The 22584-nt window shown below is 37.9% G+C and overlaps 2 protein-coding genes across 3 annotated transcripts; one reads left to right on the top strand and one right to left on the bottom strand.

The window, feature by feature from the left end:
* Positions 1-2430: 2430 nt before the first annotated feature.
* Positions 2431-14025, bottom strand: hspa4l (heat shock protein 4 like). Its single transcript, XM_017475407.3, has 19 exons — positions 13671-14025; positions 12062-12119; positions 11801-11941; positions 11461-11583; positions 11282-11381; positions 10575-10708; positions 10183-10427; positions 9927-10003; positions 9693-9844; positions 8946-9052; positions 6742-6875; positions 6139-6335; positions 5821-5898; positions 5567-5710; positions 5058-5183; positions 4786-4893; positions 4392-4511; positions 3449-3610; positions 2431-3345 (listed from the first exon to the last, which is right to left on the bottom strand). The coding sequence occupies exons 1-19, from the start codon at positions 13775-13777 to the stop codon at positions 3184-3186; spliced, it is 2475 nt and encodes an 824-aa protein (XP_017330896.1). The 5' UTR covers positions 13778-14025; the 3' UTR covers positions 2431-3183.
* Positions 14026-16587: 2562 nt separating this feature from the next.
* On the top strand, positions 16588-21546 carry chmp3 (charged multivesicular body protein 3). 2 transcript variants are annotated; one of them, NM_001200501.1, is given in 6 exon segments: positions 16588-16697; positions 17071-17131; positions 17286-17465; positions 17758-17879; positions 18842-18956; positions 19725-20165. In NM_001200501.1, coding segments are annotated over 6 exon segments (660 nt in total). In that variant the 5' UTR covers positions 16588-16652; the 3' UTR covers positions 19862-20165.
* Positions 21547-22584: the final 1038 nt, after the last annotated feature.

Here is a 22584-nt window from a genome sequence, read left to right as displayed (position 1 = left end):
GTGTCCAGGGTGTCCCCCCTGTGTCCAAAGTTCCTTGGGATAGGCTCCAAGCTCCCTGCAACCATTCTAGGATAAGCAATACAGAAAATGGATGGCTGTGTGGCTTAATTTAACTGTATACTTTTATTTTTCTAATTTTCTTTTAGTATACTACACATAAAAACAAATTAAAATACTGAAAATGCTAACTTTTTTCCCCCAATTTGTCCTAATTCTATTTTGTGGCTCAGTAATATTGCCTGAAAAAGTATTTTTAAAAACAGCTAAAAGTAACATGTTGCTGATGTTGCTCACTTCCCATTTCACATGAGTCACCTTCACCCTTTTAATGCATGTTCTCCTCCCTCCTTTTTATTTGGACACTGTACGTGATTAAAGTTGCTTTTTCTGCTACATATGTTGCCCCTTTGATTAATGTTGAATGAGACTGAATAACTTTCAAGTTACCTTAAAACTTTGTTGTGAATTAGTTTTTAAATGTAACTCTCATACTAGCTAATGTACACAAATCTTGCCAGACTGACATGCAAAAGCAATATTTCAGCAGAGATTAATCTTACCTGAGACTAATAATGAAGAATGTGGAGATGAATTCCCACCTGTCAGCCAGCATTTCCACAAATGGCCTGTTTTTATATTTGCATTTCCATATCAGAATTGAATAATATTTCAATGTCACATCTAAATGTGAATTATTACACTGGACACAGACATGGCTTGTTCCTGTGCAGAATGGTCTCTTGCATCTTGTAGAACCTTTTACCATAGTAAAAATGTTCAGGATACTGTATCTTTTTTATACTATATCATATCAAACTCTGTTTCTGTTAAGGGCCCTGATTCAAGAGCTTGTTTTTAATATTAACAATCATGTGGACGAGCCAGAAGGTTACTGGAATAATATTTTGTGGATAGATGAGACCAAAATAGATTTTTGGTTTAAATGAGAAGGGTTATGTTTGGAGAAAGGAAAACACTGCATTCCAGCTTAAGAACTTTATTCCATCTGTGAAATATGGTGGTGGTAGTGTCATGGTTTGGGCCTGTTTTGCTGCATCTGGGCCAGGACGACTTGCCACCATTGACTGAACAATAAATTCTGAATATTCCAGCTAATTCTAAAGGAAAATGTCAGGACATTTGTCCATGAACTGAATCTCAAGAGAAATTGAGTCATGCAGCAAGACAACAACCCTAAGCACACAAGCCATTTTACTAAAGAATGGTTAAAGAAGAATAAAGTTAATGTTTTGGAATGGCCAAGTAAACGTCCTGACCTTAATCCAATAGAAATGTTGTGGAAGGACCTGAAGCAATCAGCTCATTGAGGAAACCCACTAACATCCCAGAGTTGAAGTTGTTCTGTACTGAGGAATGGGCTAAAACAGTTACTGGAAACGTTTACCTGCAGTTATTTCTGCACAAGGGGGTCACACCAGATACTGAAAGCAAAGGTTCACATACTTTTGCCACACACAGATAAGTAATATTGGATCATTTTCCTCAATAAATAAATGACCAAGTATAATATTTTGTCTCATTTGTTTAATTGGGTTCTCTTTATCTACTTTTAGGACTTGTGTAAAAATCTGCTGATGTTTTAGATCATATTTATGCAGAAATATAGAAAATTCTAAAGGGTCCACAAACGTTCAAGCACCACTGTATGTTTAGACTGCCCTCCACTAACATTGGCACCCTTGGTAAATATGATCAAAGAAGGCTGTAAAAATTGTCTGTATTGTTTAATCTTTTTATCTTTTGTCTAAAAATTCTCAGAGAGTATTTTTGTGATTTTTTTCAACAAAAGATCAAAAGGTTAAACAATATAGACAATTTTTCACAGCCTTCTTTGCTCATATTTACCAAGGGTGCCAATATTAGTGGAGGGCATTGTATTATTGAAAGTCCTTTATATTTTGAACATTTTACTCTTATTTTGCCATTTCTAAAATTAATTAATTGCCTTCCTCCTGAGTTGATATTCATTCTTATTCTTAGAACCCAAATATTAGATCTCTAATCCTATGAACTGTAAATACAAACTTTGTTTTTAAATGTTTATTTTTTTTTAAGCCCTTCTTTGCAATAGAACAGACTTACTAACAGTGTATCTCCATAGATACAGTATGTGCTTACAGTAACCTGACAGTGGTTAAGACTGAATGTTCACTGTGATGGACACTCAGGTGGGTTTTTTTGTTTGTTTGTTTTTTTGAAGTTTATGATATTACTGTTCATAAGCATTAATTTGAACACTAAATTTTTTTTGTTACTGCTGTCACACCTCTCCTCTGAATAATGCAAATTGACTATATTACACTTAATAGGTTACCCAGAAACCTGTCAGTGAACCTTCTGTTAATTTATCCACTTTGTCTGAAGGGTTCAATGTAAATACAGAACACACCTCTACAAAAGCCAACAGACCTTGGTCATAAAGACTTTATTAGATGCCACCGCCAAATCTCAGGACTTGATATTGGGAAATGAATGAGTAAAGGTAAATTGAATAAAGAGCTCTTTATATTCTATTTCTAAATAACAACTTGGAGCTGGAAGCATTGCCATTTCAACAATGGGACCCCTATATACCCTTATATTGATTGATAAATTAAAATTACTATATTATACTAATATTATATTATAGTCCTAGACAACACACACTTGAATTTCATATAGAAATATATACTCACTCTCTCTTTCTATATCTATCTCTCTCTCTCTAATATATATCAATCATTGCATATATATAATTGCATATTATATTTTATTTATTTATTTTGCTGCTGTGCAATAAAATTGATCTCTTGACACAGCCAGCACTTGGGATTGATTAATTGATTAGAATCCAGCGATTACATTGTCTTAACATATATTTGTTCCGAGTGGCAGCACTGTTTTATTGTTAAGCTGAAACTAATTTATTTGAGTCTATCAATGTATGTCTCACTCTGGGCCTACTTTTATACATAGATATAACGTTCAAAGTATAAACTGAATCCAAAATGAAATAAATACAACAGAAAAACAAACCAGAACTCAGACTAACAAGCAAAGGTGCAAACTAGAACCAGCAGAGTTGTGGGCAGAGACAGACTGGTATTGGCTACAGGTTAGGAGTCAGCTGCATGGGTTTGACGGAGTCTTCTGTGAGAATGAGAGCAAGGCTGGATAAGCAGTTCAGTTCACTTCCATCTCTCCATGGTTCTTAGTCTGCTGGTTGTTCTTGCCATCAGCCCCATGTCCTCCTGCTGGACCATTGTGAGCTGTGATGTCTTCTGCTGACTCCTCGACTTTGGGTTTGGGTAGGTTCACCACAGGACTGCAAATCTCCTCCAGCTCCTACAGATAAAGAAGACACACAGGATAGTCTCTCTTTGACAAGACTTGTTCACAGTATCATGCTTGACTCATGACATGATGCTATTGATACAGTTTCACTCACCTGAATCTTCTGTATGATCTCTGCTACTTTCACTGCAGGATCCTGAGCGATGCTGAGTTTGCTCTGAGCGAGCATCTTGCTGTTCATCCAGCTCATGGCCTCATTCACACTCTTCTCCACGGTGCTCATCTCCTCAGCGCTCAAGTGTTCATAACGTTCATCCTAACAGTCAAAACAAACTCCGCTGTCAAACTTGACACCTCATAACACCCATTTCATAGAGATTTCATTTTTAACAGTCATTAAAGCTAATGTAGAATTATTTTAATTGTTTCAGACCTCAGAGAAGTCTCTTTAAATATTTCTATCACCTATCTACCTTTAATCCCAAAACTACAGTACCTCACATTTGCTGCTGTATTTAAATAAAACACACTAATAATAAGGGGTGCAAACAGTTCTATAGGGAACATAACCTAAACAAGACAGACTTAGCAGGCTGTGGATAATTAAAATAATCAGAATTATGAAAATAATTAGGCCAGTCCCAGCAGTGCAGTGATCTTTAGAAAATCCATTATAAAACACTTTAAAAGGAGGTGGTAAACGTCTCCCAGAAGAATACTACCATAACAGCTCATTTGTAAAACACTTCAATTATATTCGGTAGCAAAAGACTGACAGATTTTCATAGATAGTCATAAGTTTGGACACACTTGCTCATACATGGTTTTTCCGCTATTTTGGAAAAAATAATGACATTACCAGTAGGAAATAACACGTATGGAAGTATGCAATGACCAAAATAAGTGGCAAACATTAAAACTCCTTTATATTTTACATTTTTAAGAAGTATTTCTGACGAGCCATGTGCATTCAGGTTAGCTGAATATCAGCAGTTCAACACCTTAGCACAGATCTAAGCTTAGGTAAGGCCCTTAACCCTCTCTGCTCCAGGGGTGCCATATCATGGCTGACCCTGTGCTCTGACCTTGTGCTTTACCTTTTGCTTAAATGCTTCCAAAACCTTCAAGAAGAGCTGGATTTTCTTGCCTAGCTCATCAAAAGCTTGTGGCCTTTCCTCCTGCTCCCTGTACCGCTCTTCAATGGGCCCACCAAACCTCTATAAACAAACAAAGAAATATAGACATACTAGTATATGCACAGAAGCAAAGGTAAGATTCTATACTCAGTTCTGAAGCAAAAAAAAAAAAAAAAGTCATCCATGGTTCTGTAAGCTGGAGATTTAACCATTGAAACCAGTTTGACCATTCTGTCAAATGATACATATTCACTTAATGAAACCACAAGGGTAATATAATTAAATCCAAAACTAAACGGCTTCACTGAAATTAATGAAATCTATTTTAAAAAGCCTATACAGTTAGAATACCTACTTTGAGTTCAGCCAGTTTATCCAGATAGATCTCTTTTGACTGGTCTTCTCCGTCCTCATACAGCCAGTTCTCAGTATCCTCAAGCACTAGAGTGAGTCTGCTGCTGTCCTGCACATACCCCATAAAGCAAAGAACACAACAGAATTTTGCTTTAGCCTTATTTTCATGATTACATTCACTTCATAGAATATGTTAACGCATTACATGCAGAGGTGGCGGATTAATGTTTTGTAAGACGCAGTCATTAATGATTAAAGAGCTGATTTCCTCACATCCTCAGTGATGTACTTTTCATAGATGCCACACAGTTTGTCTCGCAGGTCATACACATACTCCTCCACAGCATTCTTGGCATCATTCCTCTCCTTCTCCAGCTTATCCTGAACTATCATTTTCCGCTGAAACGGAGAGTGTTAATTACAGTCACAAAGATGTAATATGTCCTTGGATGCACAATATTCTTTAACCATCACAGTAACCAGAGACAACTAGAGTATTATCATAGTACTTTGATTTAGAGTATACATAGTCAGCATTTGTACACAAGTAAAACAACGAGAAGTAAAAGACAACACATAGATATAAAGTATTTAAGTATTTTTCTACATGAGCCCAACACTATTCCACTGATGTACTAATATTTATTTTCTGAGCTCTAAACAGTACTCCACCATCTTTAAATGCTTTGATTTGTAAAATTTCTCCAAGTATGAAAACCAAACTGCAATTACCGCTTTGTGTTTAGGCTCAGATGAATTAAACATAACTGAATCAAACTCACTTCCTCTTCCACAAGGCTGTTAAGTAGGTCTCTGTCTAGCTGCCTGACAGTGCAGGTATGGATGGGCAACTCAACACTCTTGACCTTTGTCTTGGCTTTGCTCGACCCTGCGCCCTGTTCTTGGTTTTCAGGAGATGCACCATCCTTTAAACCAGAAGAGGGTATAAGTAAACACATCAACAACCTTATAATACAGAACCTTGGGCCTTTATACAACATGGTGTGTCAAAAAGCATCAAAAAGCAAATAAGTACCTTAGTATTTGAACCTGGTGCTTTCCCCTCTTCATTGAGCTGCTCACCTTGACTGTCTTGGTCCACTTGCATTTTAGTCTGAAACACACACAAACAAACATCAGCATCAACATCAGTGGCATCTGATCCTGCGCATATAAAGCATTTGACTTGAAGGAGTCCTACACACATGAACAGCTGAAGGTCTTTTCCCAACTATACATGTACGTTAAACTCAAAAGTCAGTTCAAATTCACCATGTCTGTCTGATAATTACATTTAGAATAAAGTTCTGGTATTTTTGCTATACATGTGAAGAAAAATGCTTTATTTTTCCACCTGCTCTTCTTGCCTGCTGTCATTCTGAACTGTGGGCTCCATCTCCATCTGCATGTCCTCCGCTTCGCCTTTCTGCTTCTCGATCAGAGAGGCGCTGGATACACTGAAGATTCCATGCACATTTACACGCACTTTCACTTTGATCTTTGAACTGTCTCCATCAGACTGGGGCATAACATTCTGAATAGTAAAACGGCCTAGAAGGACAAAGAAATTGAGATTATTTCAGGTATCCTGTGCTATCTTACTTTGTGAGAATCCCTGAGAAAATTAATAACATTTATAAAGATGGGAGGTGACGAATAAGATGTACAATAAAAAAAAAAAAAGGATCTATGCAGTCACACTGAAGAATAAGGAGGATATGGAGAGAGGGAGTGCACAAGCTCTGACACAGGGACCCCATCTCTCTGATCATAGCCATTTTAGCTCCGATATATTATCAGTGGTACTGTCGATATTGGACTGTCAAATGAGAGCTGTGTCTAGCTATCATCTGAGTCCTGGAATGGATATTTTTAAGATCAAAAATAAGATTTCAACCCAATTTTTTTATAGGATAAGAAATCCTACATTTGCAGTAAGCCTCATAACACATCCCACCTATAGCGGTGTCTGGGAACGGCAAATCTTGTGAAGTGCTGTAAAACGCTTGCAGATCAAAGGGCTCTTTCTTGTGGAAAGTGATGACTTTGGAGAAAGGTGCTGCATGGTTCTTGCTGTACACTTCACATTCACTATGAAAAGAGAACAGTAACAAAAAGATAAGTAGGACAGAGGTAGGTCCTGTATTTTCCCCCAGTAACATTTTCAAGGTCTGTTTATCCATGTCACACAAATAAACATGTCAGTCACACGTTGTTTAATATCCATTTGGGCTGCTTAGCCTGCTTTGCTGATGCACCCTTAACATTTCATCAGCAGTGACTTCACTGATCAGCCATAACATTAAAACCACTGAGAGGTGACGTGAATGACGTTGATTATCTCGATACAGTGGCACATGTCAAGAAGTGGGATATGTTAAGCACTTAGAGAACAGTCAGTTCTCAAAGCTGATGTGTTGGAAGCAGGTAAAATGGGCAAGCTTAAGGACTGGTCAGAGTTCCCATGCTGACTCATATCCACTGCCGAAAGCACCTACAATTGGCATATGAGCATCAGAACCAGACCATGGAGCAATGGAAGAAGGTGGCCTGGTCTGATGAATCATGTTTTCAGCCGGGTGCGTGTGCGTCGCTTTCCTGGGGATGAGATGGTACCAGGAGGCACTATGGGAAGAAGACAAGATGGTGGAGGAAGTGTGATGGTCTGAGCAATGTTCTGCTGGGAATCCTTGGGTCCTGGCATTCATGTGGATGTTACTTTGTCATGTACAACCTACCTAAACATTGTTGCAGACCAAGTACACCTCTTCATGGCAACAGTGTTCCCTAATGGCAGTGGCCTCTTTCAGCAGGATAATGCACCCTAACACACTGCAAAAATTATTCAGGAATGGTTTGAGGAACATGACAAAGAGTTAAAGCTGTTGACTTGGCCTCCAAATTCCCCAGATCTCAATCCGATCGAGCTTCTGTGGGATGTGCTGGACAAATAAGTCCAATCCATGGAGATCCCACCTTGCAATTTACAGGATTTAAGGGATCTGTTGCTAACGTCTTGGTGCCAGATACCACAGCACACCTTCAGAGGTTTTGTGGAGTCCATGCCTCGACAGGTCAGTGCTCTTTTGGTGGCTCAAGGGGAACCTACAAAATGTTAAGCAGGTGGTTTTAAAGTTATGGCTGATCGATGAAGAAGGTGAAATAGATGTGAAATAGAGTGGTGGGTGTAAATGCCTTTGGAGGAGAAACTAAAAGCAAGTATTCTAAGTACACCTTGTCCAATCAAAGTACAAGTTATACAAAAGGACAGATAATAGAACTGTAGGTTTAGTGGGTTTTGATTTAAACAAATGGGTTACAACTTTTCTGGGTTTGGTATTTGGAGGAAACAGGGCACCAATCCAGTAGGGCACCTTTTGTAACTAAAGCCCCCCCAAGCCTTAAGAGGTCTGAAAAGTCGCTAAGTTGGCAACACTGGTCTGCACTGACAGCTAGATAAAAGGCAACTAAGCTCCGGCTTAGTAAAAAGAAAATACAGAGGGAGAGGGAATGCGGGGTTTTTCATTTATGCACATTCTATTTGAAAAGCAATAAAATACACAGAGTCCCCGAATGATGCCCTGTCTTTGTTTTTTTTCCTTGAAAACAATTTGTGCCCCCTTCCGATCTCTCCATGCCCCCTGGTTGAGAACCACTGCTGTAGGGCATTACAGAATTGAAATACTTTAAACAAAAATTAAAAATCATGAATGCAATTGCCTATCTGCCTTTGAGTGTGTGTGTGTGTGTGTGTGAGAGAGAGAGAGAGATCACAACATTCCTATGTCTTTGATGTACAATGCATTGCTCAATCCTAACAGCTTCTGCTATTGATAAATATTACATTTTAGCCCTCTCATCAGGACCAGCCATCACTGGCTATGATAACTTCAGGACTTATGTATCTCCAAAAACTGAACATCCTTATTTTTCACTTAATCTAAATGAAAAGGCTAGTGACCGACACTATTAATAATCTATCATATAATTAACTAGCTATTTAAGTTTAGAATGCTGCACTCTACCACCAAAGGGTCAGGAAATGACAATCAAAAACATCTGATAGCATTTAGCAACATATTTAATCCACATTAATTATATTTCTTCTAGAAATCTTTTGTCTATTAATTAAATAGTTTTTCAAATTTGTATAGCTCTTACCAAACACCCTCATCTGTGGGAGATTTCCAGCGAAGAGTGATTGGGAAGGGAACCACGTCAGTGATAGAAAACTCACGGACCTTAAAGGCTGGAGACAAGATTGCACACTACACACACACACACACACACACACACACATTGAAACAACTAAACATATAGACAAACATACATACATACGCATAAAGTTGCTATTTCTTAATTAGCACAATAAAACATTTTGTATAGTTAAGACTGAGAAACCTTCATATTGCTAAACACGGTATATCTGGAGAATTAATCTCCAGACTACAACTCCCATGATCCTCAGTCCTCTACCTCATCACTTGACTTGCTTTCACTGCTCAAATCACCTGATTATTAATGCCACTCACCTGTTTGGCATCACTCCCTTTAATAAGTTAAACTCTATGTGTTGCTTTGCAAAGTCTTGCTCCAGTATTGTGTCCGTCATGAGGCAAAGTCTTTATCTGTTTTCTTGATTAGTGTTTGACCGTTGTCTGCTTTATGTTTGCTGATTTATTCTAGTTAATGCTTATTTGCTGATCATCTGACCATTTTCCTGCCTCACATGTCTGAGTATTGCCAAGCCTTAGTGTTTGTTGCTGCACTGGTTTTAATAAATCCAGAAAAACCCATATGTGTCCATCTGTCTACTTCATGAGAAAAACTTCAAGTTAAGCCAAATCTTTACAGAGTCTTAGTGACCTTTAATTGGTGTGCACTATTTTCTGCTGACTGACTCTTTACCTGTAGTGCACATCCTCGTGCCACTGCTTCATCTGCGTTCAGGGTGGTACTGATGTCTTTACAGAAGAACCTTGAGATTCTCTCTTTAATGGCTGGAATCCTAGTAGCACCACCAACAACCTCAACCGCATAGATCTCATCTCTGCCTAGCTCTGCCACACAGAAGAAAACAGTTACTTTTGATGCATATCTATAGTGAGAAGCAAAGTCATTTGACTTGTTGTTTGTACTTACTTGATTGTTCCATGACGGCTTTAAGTGGTGCTTCCACTCTCATCAATAGCTGGGTACAGAGCTCCTCAAAATGGCCCCTGCCAAATCAGAACCACAATATAGAATATAGAAATACACTCCCAAAACTACAAAATACACAGTGAAAGACACCTAACACAATATAATCGATTCAAAAATACAGACAGAGACATCTGTTACACCCTCATTATCTTCTTTAATCGTGTAGTATGAATCTACTGATCTTGTGTGGCCTTACCTATTCATCTTCCCTGAAACATCAATGTCATTCATGAAGCACTCAATGTTAAGTGGTAGCTCTGAGGAGTTGGCACTCATGAGCTTTTTCAGCTTTTCACACTCTTGGTAGAGCCTCAGCAGGGCTCGAGGGTTGTCCTTCACATTTAACTTATAACGGCCTTTAAACTCTTCGCAGAAATACTCAACGAGTGCTTCATCAAAGTTACGCCCACCAAAATATGGGTCGAATGCTGTGGCCAACACCTGTGGAAGGGGAAAGACAGAGCTCATGGGAGTTTGTGCAAACAGTTAGATGGGGTATGAAATGTATTCTAGAGCATTTATGTAATACAATTACAAATTACAAACAACATCCAAAATACACTGAACAAGGCTGAATGTGCCTCTGACCTTCAATTTCCCCTTGTTGAATGAGACAATTGACACTTGATAAGATGAGTGACCAATGTCCACAAACACAACATTACGGGGCTTTTCTTCCGGGTTTGGTAAGTCTTGCTTGTAGATTCCATAGGCCAATGCCACTGTAACACAAGTCCAGTGAGAAATAATATTTCTCTGAGAAATATTACAGGAAAGCAATTTCAGATTGAATACTTAGCCCAAAGCACAATGTGTTTATGAAGTAACTGGTTTATCTGTTAATAATATATCAGTATCAGTATATTAGTATTTGCACATAATACAATCACTGTCACATCAAACTACACATAAACAAGGAAGACCAACATCGCTGTTGCTGCCAAGAGAGCGAGATCTGACAGTGCTGTCCTTGGTGCTGAATATCATGTCTGAATGCCTGGATCATGTGACACAACATTCCTAATGACCTGGATGACTGAAGCATTTGTGTCATATTCTGTGCATGGCTGTCTATGCAAAACAATTCCTCTTCAATCACTTCTTGTATCTTTGTAATTTCATACTTGAGATTTCAAACCTGAAAAGCTCACCATGAGTTCAAGATGAATGCATGGCCATAGACAGCAACATGTTGGATAATTAAGCTGACTCGATTTTGTACATTGGCAAGTAGGATGCATTCTATTAATGTCAATTCCTGATGTAAGTGAAAATGCATGTCTTCCCTTACAAACCTGCTGTTGTGTCATTGATTAGTTTCAAGCAGTTCAGCCCAGCGATCTGAGAAGCATCTATCATCGATCTTCGCTGTGCATCAGTAAAGAAACTAGGAACCTGTACAAAAAATTTTTCATGAGAATTGTGTACAAATTATGGACAGTTTTCTGTGAGGGAAAACACTGCTATCACTTACAGAAATCACACAATCCACCACTGGTTTCTTTAGTGCACTCTCAGAAGTCTCTTTCAGCTTAGTGAGCAACATGGCTGTCACCTGCTCAATGGTGAAAACCTTATCCTCTTCCAAGTAATGAACCTTAAAAAAAATGGCATTTACAGTTTTTCATAACCTTGATACAGAAGTGACTCCATGAATTGTACATGGCTAATTATCTATGTCTACAGACAACAAATACACCAAGAGTGAAAACAACATGAGAGCACTCTCTGCATATCTGTTTCAGCAGAGCTTTACATATTCATGGTGTACAGTAATGACAGAAAATAGCTGGTGTGGACCATTTAAACCTTACCTTTACTCCAGTGCCACCATTGGCAAGTTTGTGAAGACTGTAAGGCAACTTGGATTTTTCATTTTTAACAAAGTGATCGTCAAATGCTCGGCCATGAAAATTCTTAAAGCCATGGACTGAGTTCTTAAAGTTCGTTATGATCTGTAAGACGAAACGCTTTATGTTCAATATTTCACAACAATTCCCAAATTGTAGGTGGTTTATATTCTGACAAGACAAATCTACCGCTAGAATAGAAAACAATAGCTTATCATTCTGTACCTGACTCTTTGCGGCATTTCCAATGGTTCTGTTTTTAGATGCCAAAGAAATACAAGCCCTGTGGGAAAATAACACAATTATATATATATATATATATATATATATATATATATATATATATATATATATATATATAAATAAATCATTGATGTTGCAATCATCATAGTCCAGCACAAAAGACACTCAGTACATTTACATGGACAACAATAATCTGATATTAACCTGATTAAGACAATACTCTGATTAAGAAACTACCATGTAAAAAGCGATTATTGATTACCTTAATCCAACTAAAGTCATACTCGAAGTAAACACAAATCGAATTAAGATATGTGGAGTATTCCTATTTAAGTCACATAATCGAAGTGCATTACAGACACGTACACACCTTAATCACACTATTAACATCGTGTGGAAGTTTTCACCGCATTGTGCGACAGGACACATACACACACGGCAGTGCTCAACTAGTTGACGGCAAACAAGGGAGCACGGTTGCGTCTGAAACTGCTTACGTAGCTGCTATATAGTAGGCAAGCTACATGTATTTCTATATAGTATATAGTAAGTAAGTACGCGGTTTCAGACGCAGCTCACGGTTTCAAACAGTCGTCTATTTGCACGTATCGCATGACAAATAATTAACTGCACTTGAAGCTTTCGTAAAGTTAAAAATCAAACACCCAAAACTTTATACGGTACCATAACGAAGACGAACTGTATGTTGATACGTGAAATTCTGGAGGGAACATCGAACGGTGTGGCGCGGAGACGTAATGTCGTGTGCCGTTAATCCATCCATGTTCTATAACATGTAAAACAGGAACAAGAAAGGAATATTCTAAAAGCGACTCATGTAAACACCTTAATCAGAATATTGTCTTATTCAGAATAAGGTCAAAAATTAGATTACTGCTGTCCATGTAAACGTAGTCAGTGATGTCCTTCAGGAACAACAAACCTATTAAGACAACAGGTCAGGACCTCAGAGAGCACCTTCAACCTGCTTTCTCAAATGTAGCGTTTTGAAAGTGCTGTAATGGTAACCGCACTATTAATATTTTATCAGGGGCTTGTTGAATACCTGAGAATTAGATCTGTTGGCTTTCACAATTAAAAAATATAAAACAAGCAACACTTTCCCTGCATGCAGACTGCAACATGCTCTGAACACAAGGACTGCTTTGTCACAAGGTAAACATTTTCATATTACAGCAACCTAAACAGCAACGAATCAAAATGAGTCATGATTCATGAGTATTGATGGGCTACAGTGCAGAACCCAAAGTAATAACCTATTCCAGACAGCCATCACCATAACACAGGTTTAACCTCAGTCAGGGCGTAGCGTTGGCCCAGAAGTCATTGCACTTGTGCTCGGTTACAGTGAAGGAGACACCTCTTCTCGTTTACAATTCAATTAGAGTTACAATTCTCCCTCCATCATACAAAATACATACAGGTCAATGTGTCAAATAGGAATAACCAAACATTAGGCTAGAGACAAAAAAACAAACAAACCCCGTGTAACAGGGCGCATTAGCAGCTCGTCAACAGAAAACACTGCGTAACAAACTACAGCAGCATCGTTTTACACTGATGTACTTACGGAGTGCATCTGTCACTGTATTCATTTGCAATGGTTTCAATGCCGCCGCTCCTGGCAACAGCGATGTAACAGTTCTGGAAACCCACATCAAAACCCACCACAGACATATTCAAGCTTTATTTTCTCTTATCTTTTATAATTTGGATGAGAATAACCTTGCCACCGTTAGTCTAAAATAAGTGACTATATCTGCAGTATAGATATATCCGAGGTAAGAGTTACTAGTTATTATGTAAGATAAGCTTTAGACAGCTCTTTCCAGACTAATCCTAAAACATGACGATTCTACCGCATTCTCGATGCCTGCACTGATGTTCTCCACCGGTAACACTGCGCACTGGAATAAGATGTAGCCCCGCCCCCTGCGCGTTATGATTGGATAGCGGGCACAGAACGGCAACTCGATTGGTGCAACGGGGGAGATAAGGAGGAAAAATCTAGAAGCTCGCAAGACGGACAGGCTGCTACGTCACCAGGACTGACCGGGTACCTGATTGACCAATTAGAGACCGCAAAACTGTCACTAGGTCAACCAACATAATAATAATATAGTAGTAGTAATAATAATAATAATAGTAACAATTTTATACTTTTACCTATAAGTACCATAACCTATGAGTAACCTTTTAAATTGTTTGCCTAGCATTGCTAACATCTAATTTTCCCCTTAATAATAAAGCTCAGGGGGGAAGTCACAGCAGCTTAGTGGTTAGCACGTTTGCCTCGAATCCTGGGGGGTTCCTCCGGGTTCTACAGTTTCCTCCCCCAGTCCGTCCAAAGATATGCGTTGTAAGCTGATTGGCATTTCAAAATTGTCCATAGAGTGTGAATGGGTGTGTGAGTGTATGTGCGATTGTGCCCTGAGATGGGTTGGCACCCTGTTCAGGGTGTCCCACAACTTGTGACCCGAGTTCTCTAAGATAGGCTCCAGGCTCGTGCGACCCTGTGTGGGATAAGCGGTATTGGAAAATGGATGGATGGATGGAATAATGAAGCTAACTTTCAGGCTGTAACTAGCAGGGTCACAGTGGATTGGGTGGGAATAACTCACCCCGGATGGGATGCCAATCCATCAAAGGGCAGTATACATACACACATTCACCCACTCATTAATGACTAGGGCCACTTCAGCACATTGTTTGGAGGTTGGAGGAAACCAGAGAACCCAGAGGAATCAAACCAGGGACCCTGGAACTGTATGATGGCAATACATATATGAATACATCCTAGAAAAATCCTGTCAGGGTAGCTCATATTTAGCCAGCTGACTTGCTTTAGCAGGGTCGATTATTGCCAGGTAATATGTTTTCTAAAAGGATTTTTTTAAAGGTTGTATTCATAAGTATAGTCACTGTTCTATAAATGTAGGTAAAGTTCACTTGCTAATCGTATTAACAATCCATTTAATAAATTTAAGGCAACACAGCAGAAAAATGCATGGAATATCTAAATTCCACTCAGATGCATTAGTCTGCCCCTTTTAATGTAGGCTACAGCAAGATATTCCATCTAGCACCATGCAGCAAAAGTTTGTAAAGCAGACATACACTCACTGTACACTTTGTTAGGAACACATTTACACCTGCACATTCATGAAATTATCCAAACGGCCAATCATGTGACAGTAGCACAAAGCATAAAATCATATCAGTACACATCAAGAGCTTGAGTTAATGTTCATATTAAATATCAGAATTGGGGGAAAATGTGATCTCAGTGACCTTGACCATAAGATGGTTGTTGGAGACAGGCTGGTTTGAGTATTTCAGAAACCGTTGATCTTAGTGGAGTCAGTGTAGAGTTTACACACAATGATGAATGCCCCCCCATCTCTAACTGTCCAGTGTGGGTGATCCTGTACCCTCTGTAGCCTCAGAATCCTGCTATTAGCTGGCAAGAGTGAAACCCAATGTGGTCTTCTGCTATTGTAGCCCAATGTTCTCAATCTCAATGTTGTTCTGCAATGCTTTTCTGCTCACCATGGTTGTAAAGAGTGCTTATTTGAGTTATCATTCATGTCAGCTCCACTGCTGATAATGTATTTCCACCTGTAGTACTGCCACTCACTTGGTGTTTTTTATTTATTATTAATTTTTTTTTTACTTTTTCTTTTTTACACCATTCTGTGTAAACTCTGAAGACATTTGTGTGTGAAAATCACAGGAGATCAGAACAGAAGTTGTACTTGACAATATTTATATATGATTTAATAGCTTATTTGAATGAATATCAAAAATCTGTTTCTCATACCTGACACCTAGATGAACACTTTCCAGTTGGTTTTGTGACTGTAAGTCATTCCCTTCAAATGCTATTGAGCTTTAAAAAAATGTATATTTTGTGTATGGGCCCATTCTCCGTGAGATTCATGTCTAATTTAAATGTGATTTAATAGCTTATTTTAATGAATATCAAAAATCTAAGAGGTGTTTCTCATACCTGACACCTAGATGAACATTTTACAGTTGGTTTTGTGACTGTAAGTCATTCCCTTCAAATGCTATTGAAGTTAGAATCGTGTATAAGAATGTCGTATGTAACTTTAGAGACTGTGCCTTAATTTCCGCATATCCGCGAATATCGAACTTCCATCGTCAAAACAACTTTATTTCAGTCTGCAAAGTTATGTCAAGCTCGGCTCCGGTAGAGCAACAGCGCTTACAGAGATTTAAACATTCCCCCTCTTCACACCAAATTCACCCCATGAAGGTTTTTGTGATCAGCTAATGGGTTGACTAAGATGTGTTAAATGAGCCAGAAAGCGAAACTCTATAGTGCGGTAACCCTTTAAGTCTGGATTTTCACACTTTCACTCAGTCTGCTCTGAAAACACGCTTTTATTCTGCACGGTGACTCGGACACGAGAACCGGAAGTGACCTCAAGTGGGTGACGTAGCCTGTTTGGAATGGGGAAGAACAGTTGTAATGTGTTGTTTTGACAGCCTCGATAGCTCTCCAGCTAGTTAGACTTCAGGTTTCAGGATGGGGCTTTTCGGGAAAACACAAGAAAAACCGCCTAAAGACCTGGTAGGTGAATTCGGGATTAACTCTGATGTCTAGAAAGCTGTTTGTTGCAGTCCATGGAGTTCAGTAAGAGTATTAGTTAGCCGGCGGAGTAGTTCGCTTGCTAACGTCGCTAGCTAACTTTGGGTAGTTAGATGAACAAACCACTCTTATTTTCTAACATTATTAATCACATAGACTGCATGACTCATAAAGTAACGTTCTAATTGGCTGTTATACTAATCGTTAAACATGGCTAATTCACAGGCAGGTGGTACAGGCAGGTGGTACAGGCAGGATCCTTTGAAATGTATAGTACAAATAATTATTTTAATTATTCAGCTGTTGCTGATCCATTCTGGTTTGGAAATATAATAATGTACACTTTTCCTCATAGATTAATGAATGGTCACTAAAAATACGGAAGGAAGTAAGAGTGATTGACAGACAAATCCGAGGTGAGTCTCGCCACATAAAAGTAATGAAAATGTACACTATTCTCATTTAATTTCTTATGTATAGTAGTCTAATAGCCACTTCACATAAGGAATGTTGTGCTTGAGATGCCTGCTTGATGTGACTTTTCATATGCAAGTTTTTATCGTTTTGAAGATATCCAGAGGGAGGAGGAGAAAGTGAAGAGATCGATCAAGGATGCAGCTAAGAAGGGACAAAAGGACGTGTGCATCATACTTGCTAAAGAGATGATTCAGTCAAAGAAGGCAGTCAACAAACTTTATGCCTCCAAAGCCCAAATGAACTCTGTGCTTCTGAGTATGAAGAATCAGTTGTGTGAGTATGGCCTACATCTTACCTACACCATGCAACCTTCAATCATAATACCAAACCCTTTAACTGGGCATAGTTTTATATATATATATATATATATATATATATATATATATATATATATATATATATATATATATATATAAATAATATGTGTGTGTGTGTGTGTGTGTGTGTATATATATATATATATATATATATATATATATGTATATATATGTATATATGTATATATATGTATGTATGTATATGTATATGTATGTATGTATGTGTGTGTGTGTTTGTGTCGTGACAGCTGTGTTAAGAATGGCTGGTGCATTACAGAAGAGTACAGAGGTCATGAAGGCCATGCAGAACCTGGTAAAAATCCCAGAGATCCAGGCTACCATGAGGGAACTCTCAAAGGAGATGATGAAGGTCTGAAACTCACCCGAAATTCAATCACTTAAAAAAAAAAAAAAAAAAAGTTACAACATTGTGGTCTTTTTGTCATAACGGCACAAACTAGATGATTAGGCAAACAATACAACACGCATAACAGCCACAACATATAGGTTGCAGGACACAGTCCTTAGATTCTCAAATCTCAAGGTAACCCTAAATATGTTAAATATGATTGATTTACATGGTTTTTATGTTTGGTATCAAATAGTTTAAATCAGATTCACCTGAACCAGAATCTGTGATACTTAAAAGAAGAAAAATATTGTGTAATATGTTGAAAAAAATTATATTTAGATATTTAAATATATTGAGCCTGTGAGCCACACTGTTATTTTCATACAGGTCTTGAAATGTCAGGTTCAGGCAGTGGTACATAAAATTCAGGCCATGGAATTTTTTTTAACCTCAGTTTCCCTAGCCTGATTTATTTAAGTCTGTGTTTTCACAACATGAATATGAAGCGCTTAATTATTTACTTCTTGAATATTTTTTTTAAACCTACATTTCAAAAAGTTACTTCAGATCAAATATATTTAAATGTCTAAGATTCACAGTGAAAAGTTTCAGGAACATAATATTACACACTTTTTCCAGTTTAAAGAAACAGAATCTTGTTTTCATGTGGCACACACTCACACTTTGTGTATGTTTTAACACAAAACACATTTGACAACATTTCAACATTATGATATACTGATGTAGACCATGACATGATCTTGGCAGTGCTGTTGCTGTATTATGTAATTTAGTCATAAGTAGGTACCATGTTATACTGACATCCATGGGAATAGCATTCCATTCCTAGGCCCCATTAAAGCAATTTATGACAGAACTTTAAAGACTTTTATTACTTGATTTATTCCACTAGAACAGACAGTATTCATGGTATTATTTGTTTTATGTGGTTTCATCATTAAGTTGTGTATGTTGTATAGGCGGGTATTATAGAAGAGATGCTGGAGGACACACTTGAGGGCATGGAGGATGAGGAAGAAATGGAGGAAGCAGCAGAGGCAGAGGTTGATAGGATCCTGTATGAGGTCACAGCTGGTAAGGAACCAAAATTCTTGCCCAGTTTTCTGTGTGTCTTAATTGACACCATAAGTTAGACTTCATTTGGTACAACATTTAGTATAAAATTATTTGGCAAAATAAAGAAAAACTACACTACAAAACAAAGCAACCATTAAAATAAAAATAAAGCAACTATTCAGCAATATTTCTCATTCCTATACCCACACCTGTGGCATTTAAACTGTATAATACCAGCGTGTGGAACCATGTTAGTGAAAGTGCTTGGGTAACAGACAGTACAAGATGTTGCGAATTAAGTGCACACAAAGCTATTTGTGCGAGTGTACATCTGTTCTGCGCACACTCAGTAATGACACGCGTTCGCCCTTTGCTGTCACTCCCGGTGAGTCTAGTTAAATTTTGAGACTTTTGGGGGTGAAAATAAGACACATTCCCACTGCTGTGATTGATCACCCTCAACCAAACCCCTTTCTTTCAGGAACCGACCTTGATCTCATTCAGTGTAAAATTCCCAAATCTGCCTTTAGCCATGATGCCCATTTAATATCATATCACAAGACCTACTGTGCTCCAGTTATATAATGCTTTGTTATCTTTCATACAATCTTGAATCAACAACTCTGATACTTAACTAAGAGTCACGATTAGGGTTAGGCTTGCTTTTGTAATGTTTTTAAATGGCTTGTTTTTTAAATTAATTTTATAGACCTACATTTAAGCATGTTTTAATATAAACAACCAACAGTATCTGATTCAGAATGTTTTTATTTTGGTTAATAATAGGCGCTCTTGGAAAAGCTCCCAGCAAAGTCACAGACGCTCTTCCTGAGCCGGAGCCAGTCGGGGCTACCGCGGCCTCCGAAGATGAAGAGGAAGACATTGAGGAAATGCAGTCCAGGCTAGCGGCACTGAGGAGCTAAACTGTTATAGCTACCCCTTCTAAATCTCTGTAGTCATAAACAGAAATCTCCTCTCAGTTACAATGAATTTAATCTTCTAATGTCTTGTTTCTTCCGTATGTCCTTATACGGACTGAATTGGTATCCACAGGCTGTATAATAGTTTGACAGAGAAAACAAGACCAAGAGAAGCACTAATACAGCAAAAACTGTTTGCCTACATAATTAAACAGAAAGGGTTAAATGAACAGCAATTATAAGCAGTTTGTTATGGCTGCTGGGTAATTTAATTTTGTTCTCTTTTTTTTATTATTAAAAAAAATTTATTTAAACACGATCTGTCATTTCTGCTTTAAACAGTGATTTAAGTTAGTCCATGCTGTGTATGCCTATAGCTGTGTAACATGATGAAGGATCTGTTGTACAGTGCAGTCATCATGCCGGTCTCTATCCTTCTGTCTTTATCTTCACTGTGCTTTCTCTAGCCTTATTTGGTGTCTAAGCGAATGCTTCTTCTCTGTGTAATCATTCAGTGGAAATGCGGTTTTACTGAATTTGAGAAACTCCTAACAGCCATTATGTGTAAGGTTTATATAAATATATAGATATTGACTGTGTTTATCTTAATTTTATATTAAGTAAAGCCCCGCTAGATTATGTAAATCGTTCTGTGATCTGGCTGCTGGCCGGGCTGATGAAAACCATGCATTGCTGTGACTTGTTATGGTAACTGTAGCTTTTACACAGAGCCACTGCACCACAGCCAACATTGTGAAAGGGGAAAATAGGTGCTAATGGCTTACGAATTCAGATCCACCTTTCCAAATTTGCATTGAGTTATATTACTGTTATTAAGCGCACTCCAGAAGTCTGACATTTTCAAAATGTTCTAAACTACTTTGGTTTCATGGGAAAACCGCTGTGCATCCAAAAGAGTTCATGAGACAAGTAAACACTATTTGTAACTGTATCTGTTTCCTTTTTTATGTTGTTTTATTCCGTCCAAAGATACAGCATGTAATAAATGTTATAAACAAATGTTTAATGTTTGGAGAAAAAGCGCCTCCTATAAGACATACATCAAAATTCACTCTTAATGAGATTTAGTTTTGGCCCTGGTTCTGTTTGTTAATGTGTGACCTGAGCCACTGTTTACATAAATCATCGCTAACACTTTACTGTATGTATGTGTTAGATCGCAAGCCACGGTTATTTCAATACACTATCACTAAAATGTTTTTGTGATGTGACCTTGTGTAGCAGAGATTGTTAGTTCTTCCTTTAAAAGACATCATCAAAGACATGGGGCTTTTTCCTTACATGCCATACTGTGTGATCCTGTAGGGCTCTCTTATAAATCTCTATATAAAAATTGTCTACTTATAGCATGAGACTGCTATCTCTTACAGCTATATATTTGGGTTATATTCTGGCGTTAAAAGTTTTCTTTCCCTGTGCACTAAAATGCGGTTATGACACCCATTCATGAAGATGCATATACAAAAACGTCATATAGCTGGCTGCAAATATTTTATGCAAATTCAGTTTCGTTCACCAATTAGTTATGCTTCATGATGAGTTCCTGAAATTATTACAAAATCCTTACTGAAAGCTTCATTTCAATCTGTAAATACCTGCCGAGTGCACATAAAGAAATGTGTTTTGTAAACACAGGGCTGTTTAAGAATAAAATTTTATGAACAATTCAGAGGGCTATTTCTTTTTTTATTGAAAATTCAAATATTGTGTTTTCCATTCTTAATATTAATATAGAAATGCATGTTGTTTTCTGTGTTGTTAAAATGGGCATTCTCACATAATCCTGTGCTGTGTAAGTCAATTGAATTGTGTGGTTTAATTATGTGTTTGTAATGTTGGGTCTTAATTAGTTTGCTTTAATGTAACACAGGACTAAATTACTTAATGGTTCAGTGTTTGAGGTAACTACAGCCTTCCTTTTCACTGTGGATAGCTGGGTATGTAATATCCTCTGAGAATTTGGTTTAAACAATTGTTTCTGATTGTGTGGGTTCTTGCTTGTATGTTTAAAAGCATATACGGTACAGTCCCCACCGAAAGTACTGCAAGGCCAATTCTACTGATTTCGCTATACATTCAAGACAATTGGGTTTGAGAGCAAAAGGTGAACGAGATATTAGTATTTCAGCTTTCATTTCCTGATATTTACATCTAGACGTTAAACAACTTGGAGCATGGCACCTTTTGTTTAAATCCACCCATTTTTTCAAGTGATCAAAAATATTGGAACATGTGACTGACAGGTGTTTCTTGCTGCCCAGGTGCACCTTGTTAAATGCCATAGAATTGGCCATGCTGTTTCAATACTTTCGGAGGGGACTGTACAATGTTAATACACTGAATCTCATCCATTCACTGCTCTTCGCACAATGCAAATGTATTGTTTTACTGATAGGCTCTATAACCTTTGGATCTTTTCACTCATTGTCATTTTATGTATCAAAAGAAGGGTGTTGGCTTTAACCATGACTCAGGGCTTTTTTTTAAAAAACAACAACAAAAAACAACAACCTCCCTTACAGCTAGCTACCAAATAGTGTGTGCCTGTCTCATAGACTTGAATATGATATCTGCCCTGTATGGTACAGAAACTCATTTGAACCACGAGTATTTCAGGAATAAACAGAGAACCGAAATGGAAAGCTCGGTCTGTCAAATGGTGTTCATTTTCTCAGTAATGACAAAGCGTTTGGCCTTTTCAGCCT

The sequence above is a fragment of the Ictalurus punctatus genome, chromosome 9 (genome assembly GCF_001660625.3).
Source record: "Ictalurus punctatus breed USDA103 chromosome 9, Coco_2.0, whole genome shotgun sequence".
NCBI classification, from domain to species: domain Eukaryota; kingdom Metazoa; phylum Chordata; class Actinopteri; order Siluriformes; family Ictaluridae; genus Ictalurus; species Ictalurus punctatus.
This window is presented reverse-complemented; position numbering and strand designations above follow the sequence as displayed.

Excerpts from the sequence above, each read along its gene's own strand:
- hspa4l (XM_017475407.3), bottom strand. The coding sequence starts at position 13,777 with ATGTCTGTGGTGGGTTTTGATGTGGGTTTCCAGAACTGTTACATCGCT. Across the intron at positions 10,004-10,182 it reads GTTTCAGGGAAGATGAATAG|GGGCCATTTTGAGGAGCTCT; the intron begins GTAAGGCCACAC and ends CTGATTTGGCAG. Across the intron at positions 5,184-5,566 it reads ACAGCCTTGTGGAAGAGGAA|CGGAAAATGATAGTTCAGGA; the intron begins GTGAGTTTGATT and ends TCTCCGTTTCAG.
- chmp3 (XM_053682435.1), top strand. The coding sequence starts at position 17,378 with ATGATTCAGTCAAAGAAGGCAGTCAACAAACTTTATGCCTCCAAAGCC. Across the intron at positions 17,466-17,757 it reads GAGTATGAAGAATCAGTTGT|CTGTGTTAAGAATGGCTGGT; the intron begins GTGAGTATGGCC and ends GTGTCGTGACAG. Across the intron at positions 17,880-18,841 it reads TCTCAAAGGAGATGATGAAG|GCGGGTATTATAGAAGAGAT; the intron begins GTCTGAAACTCA and ends TATGTTGTATAG.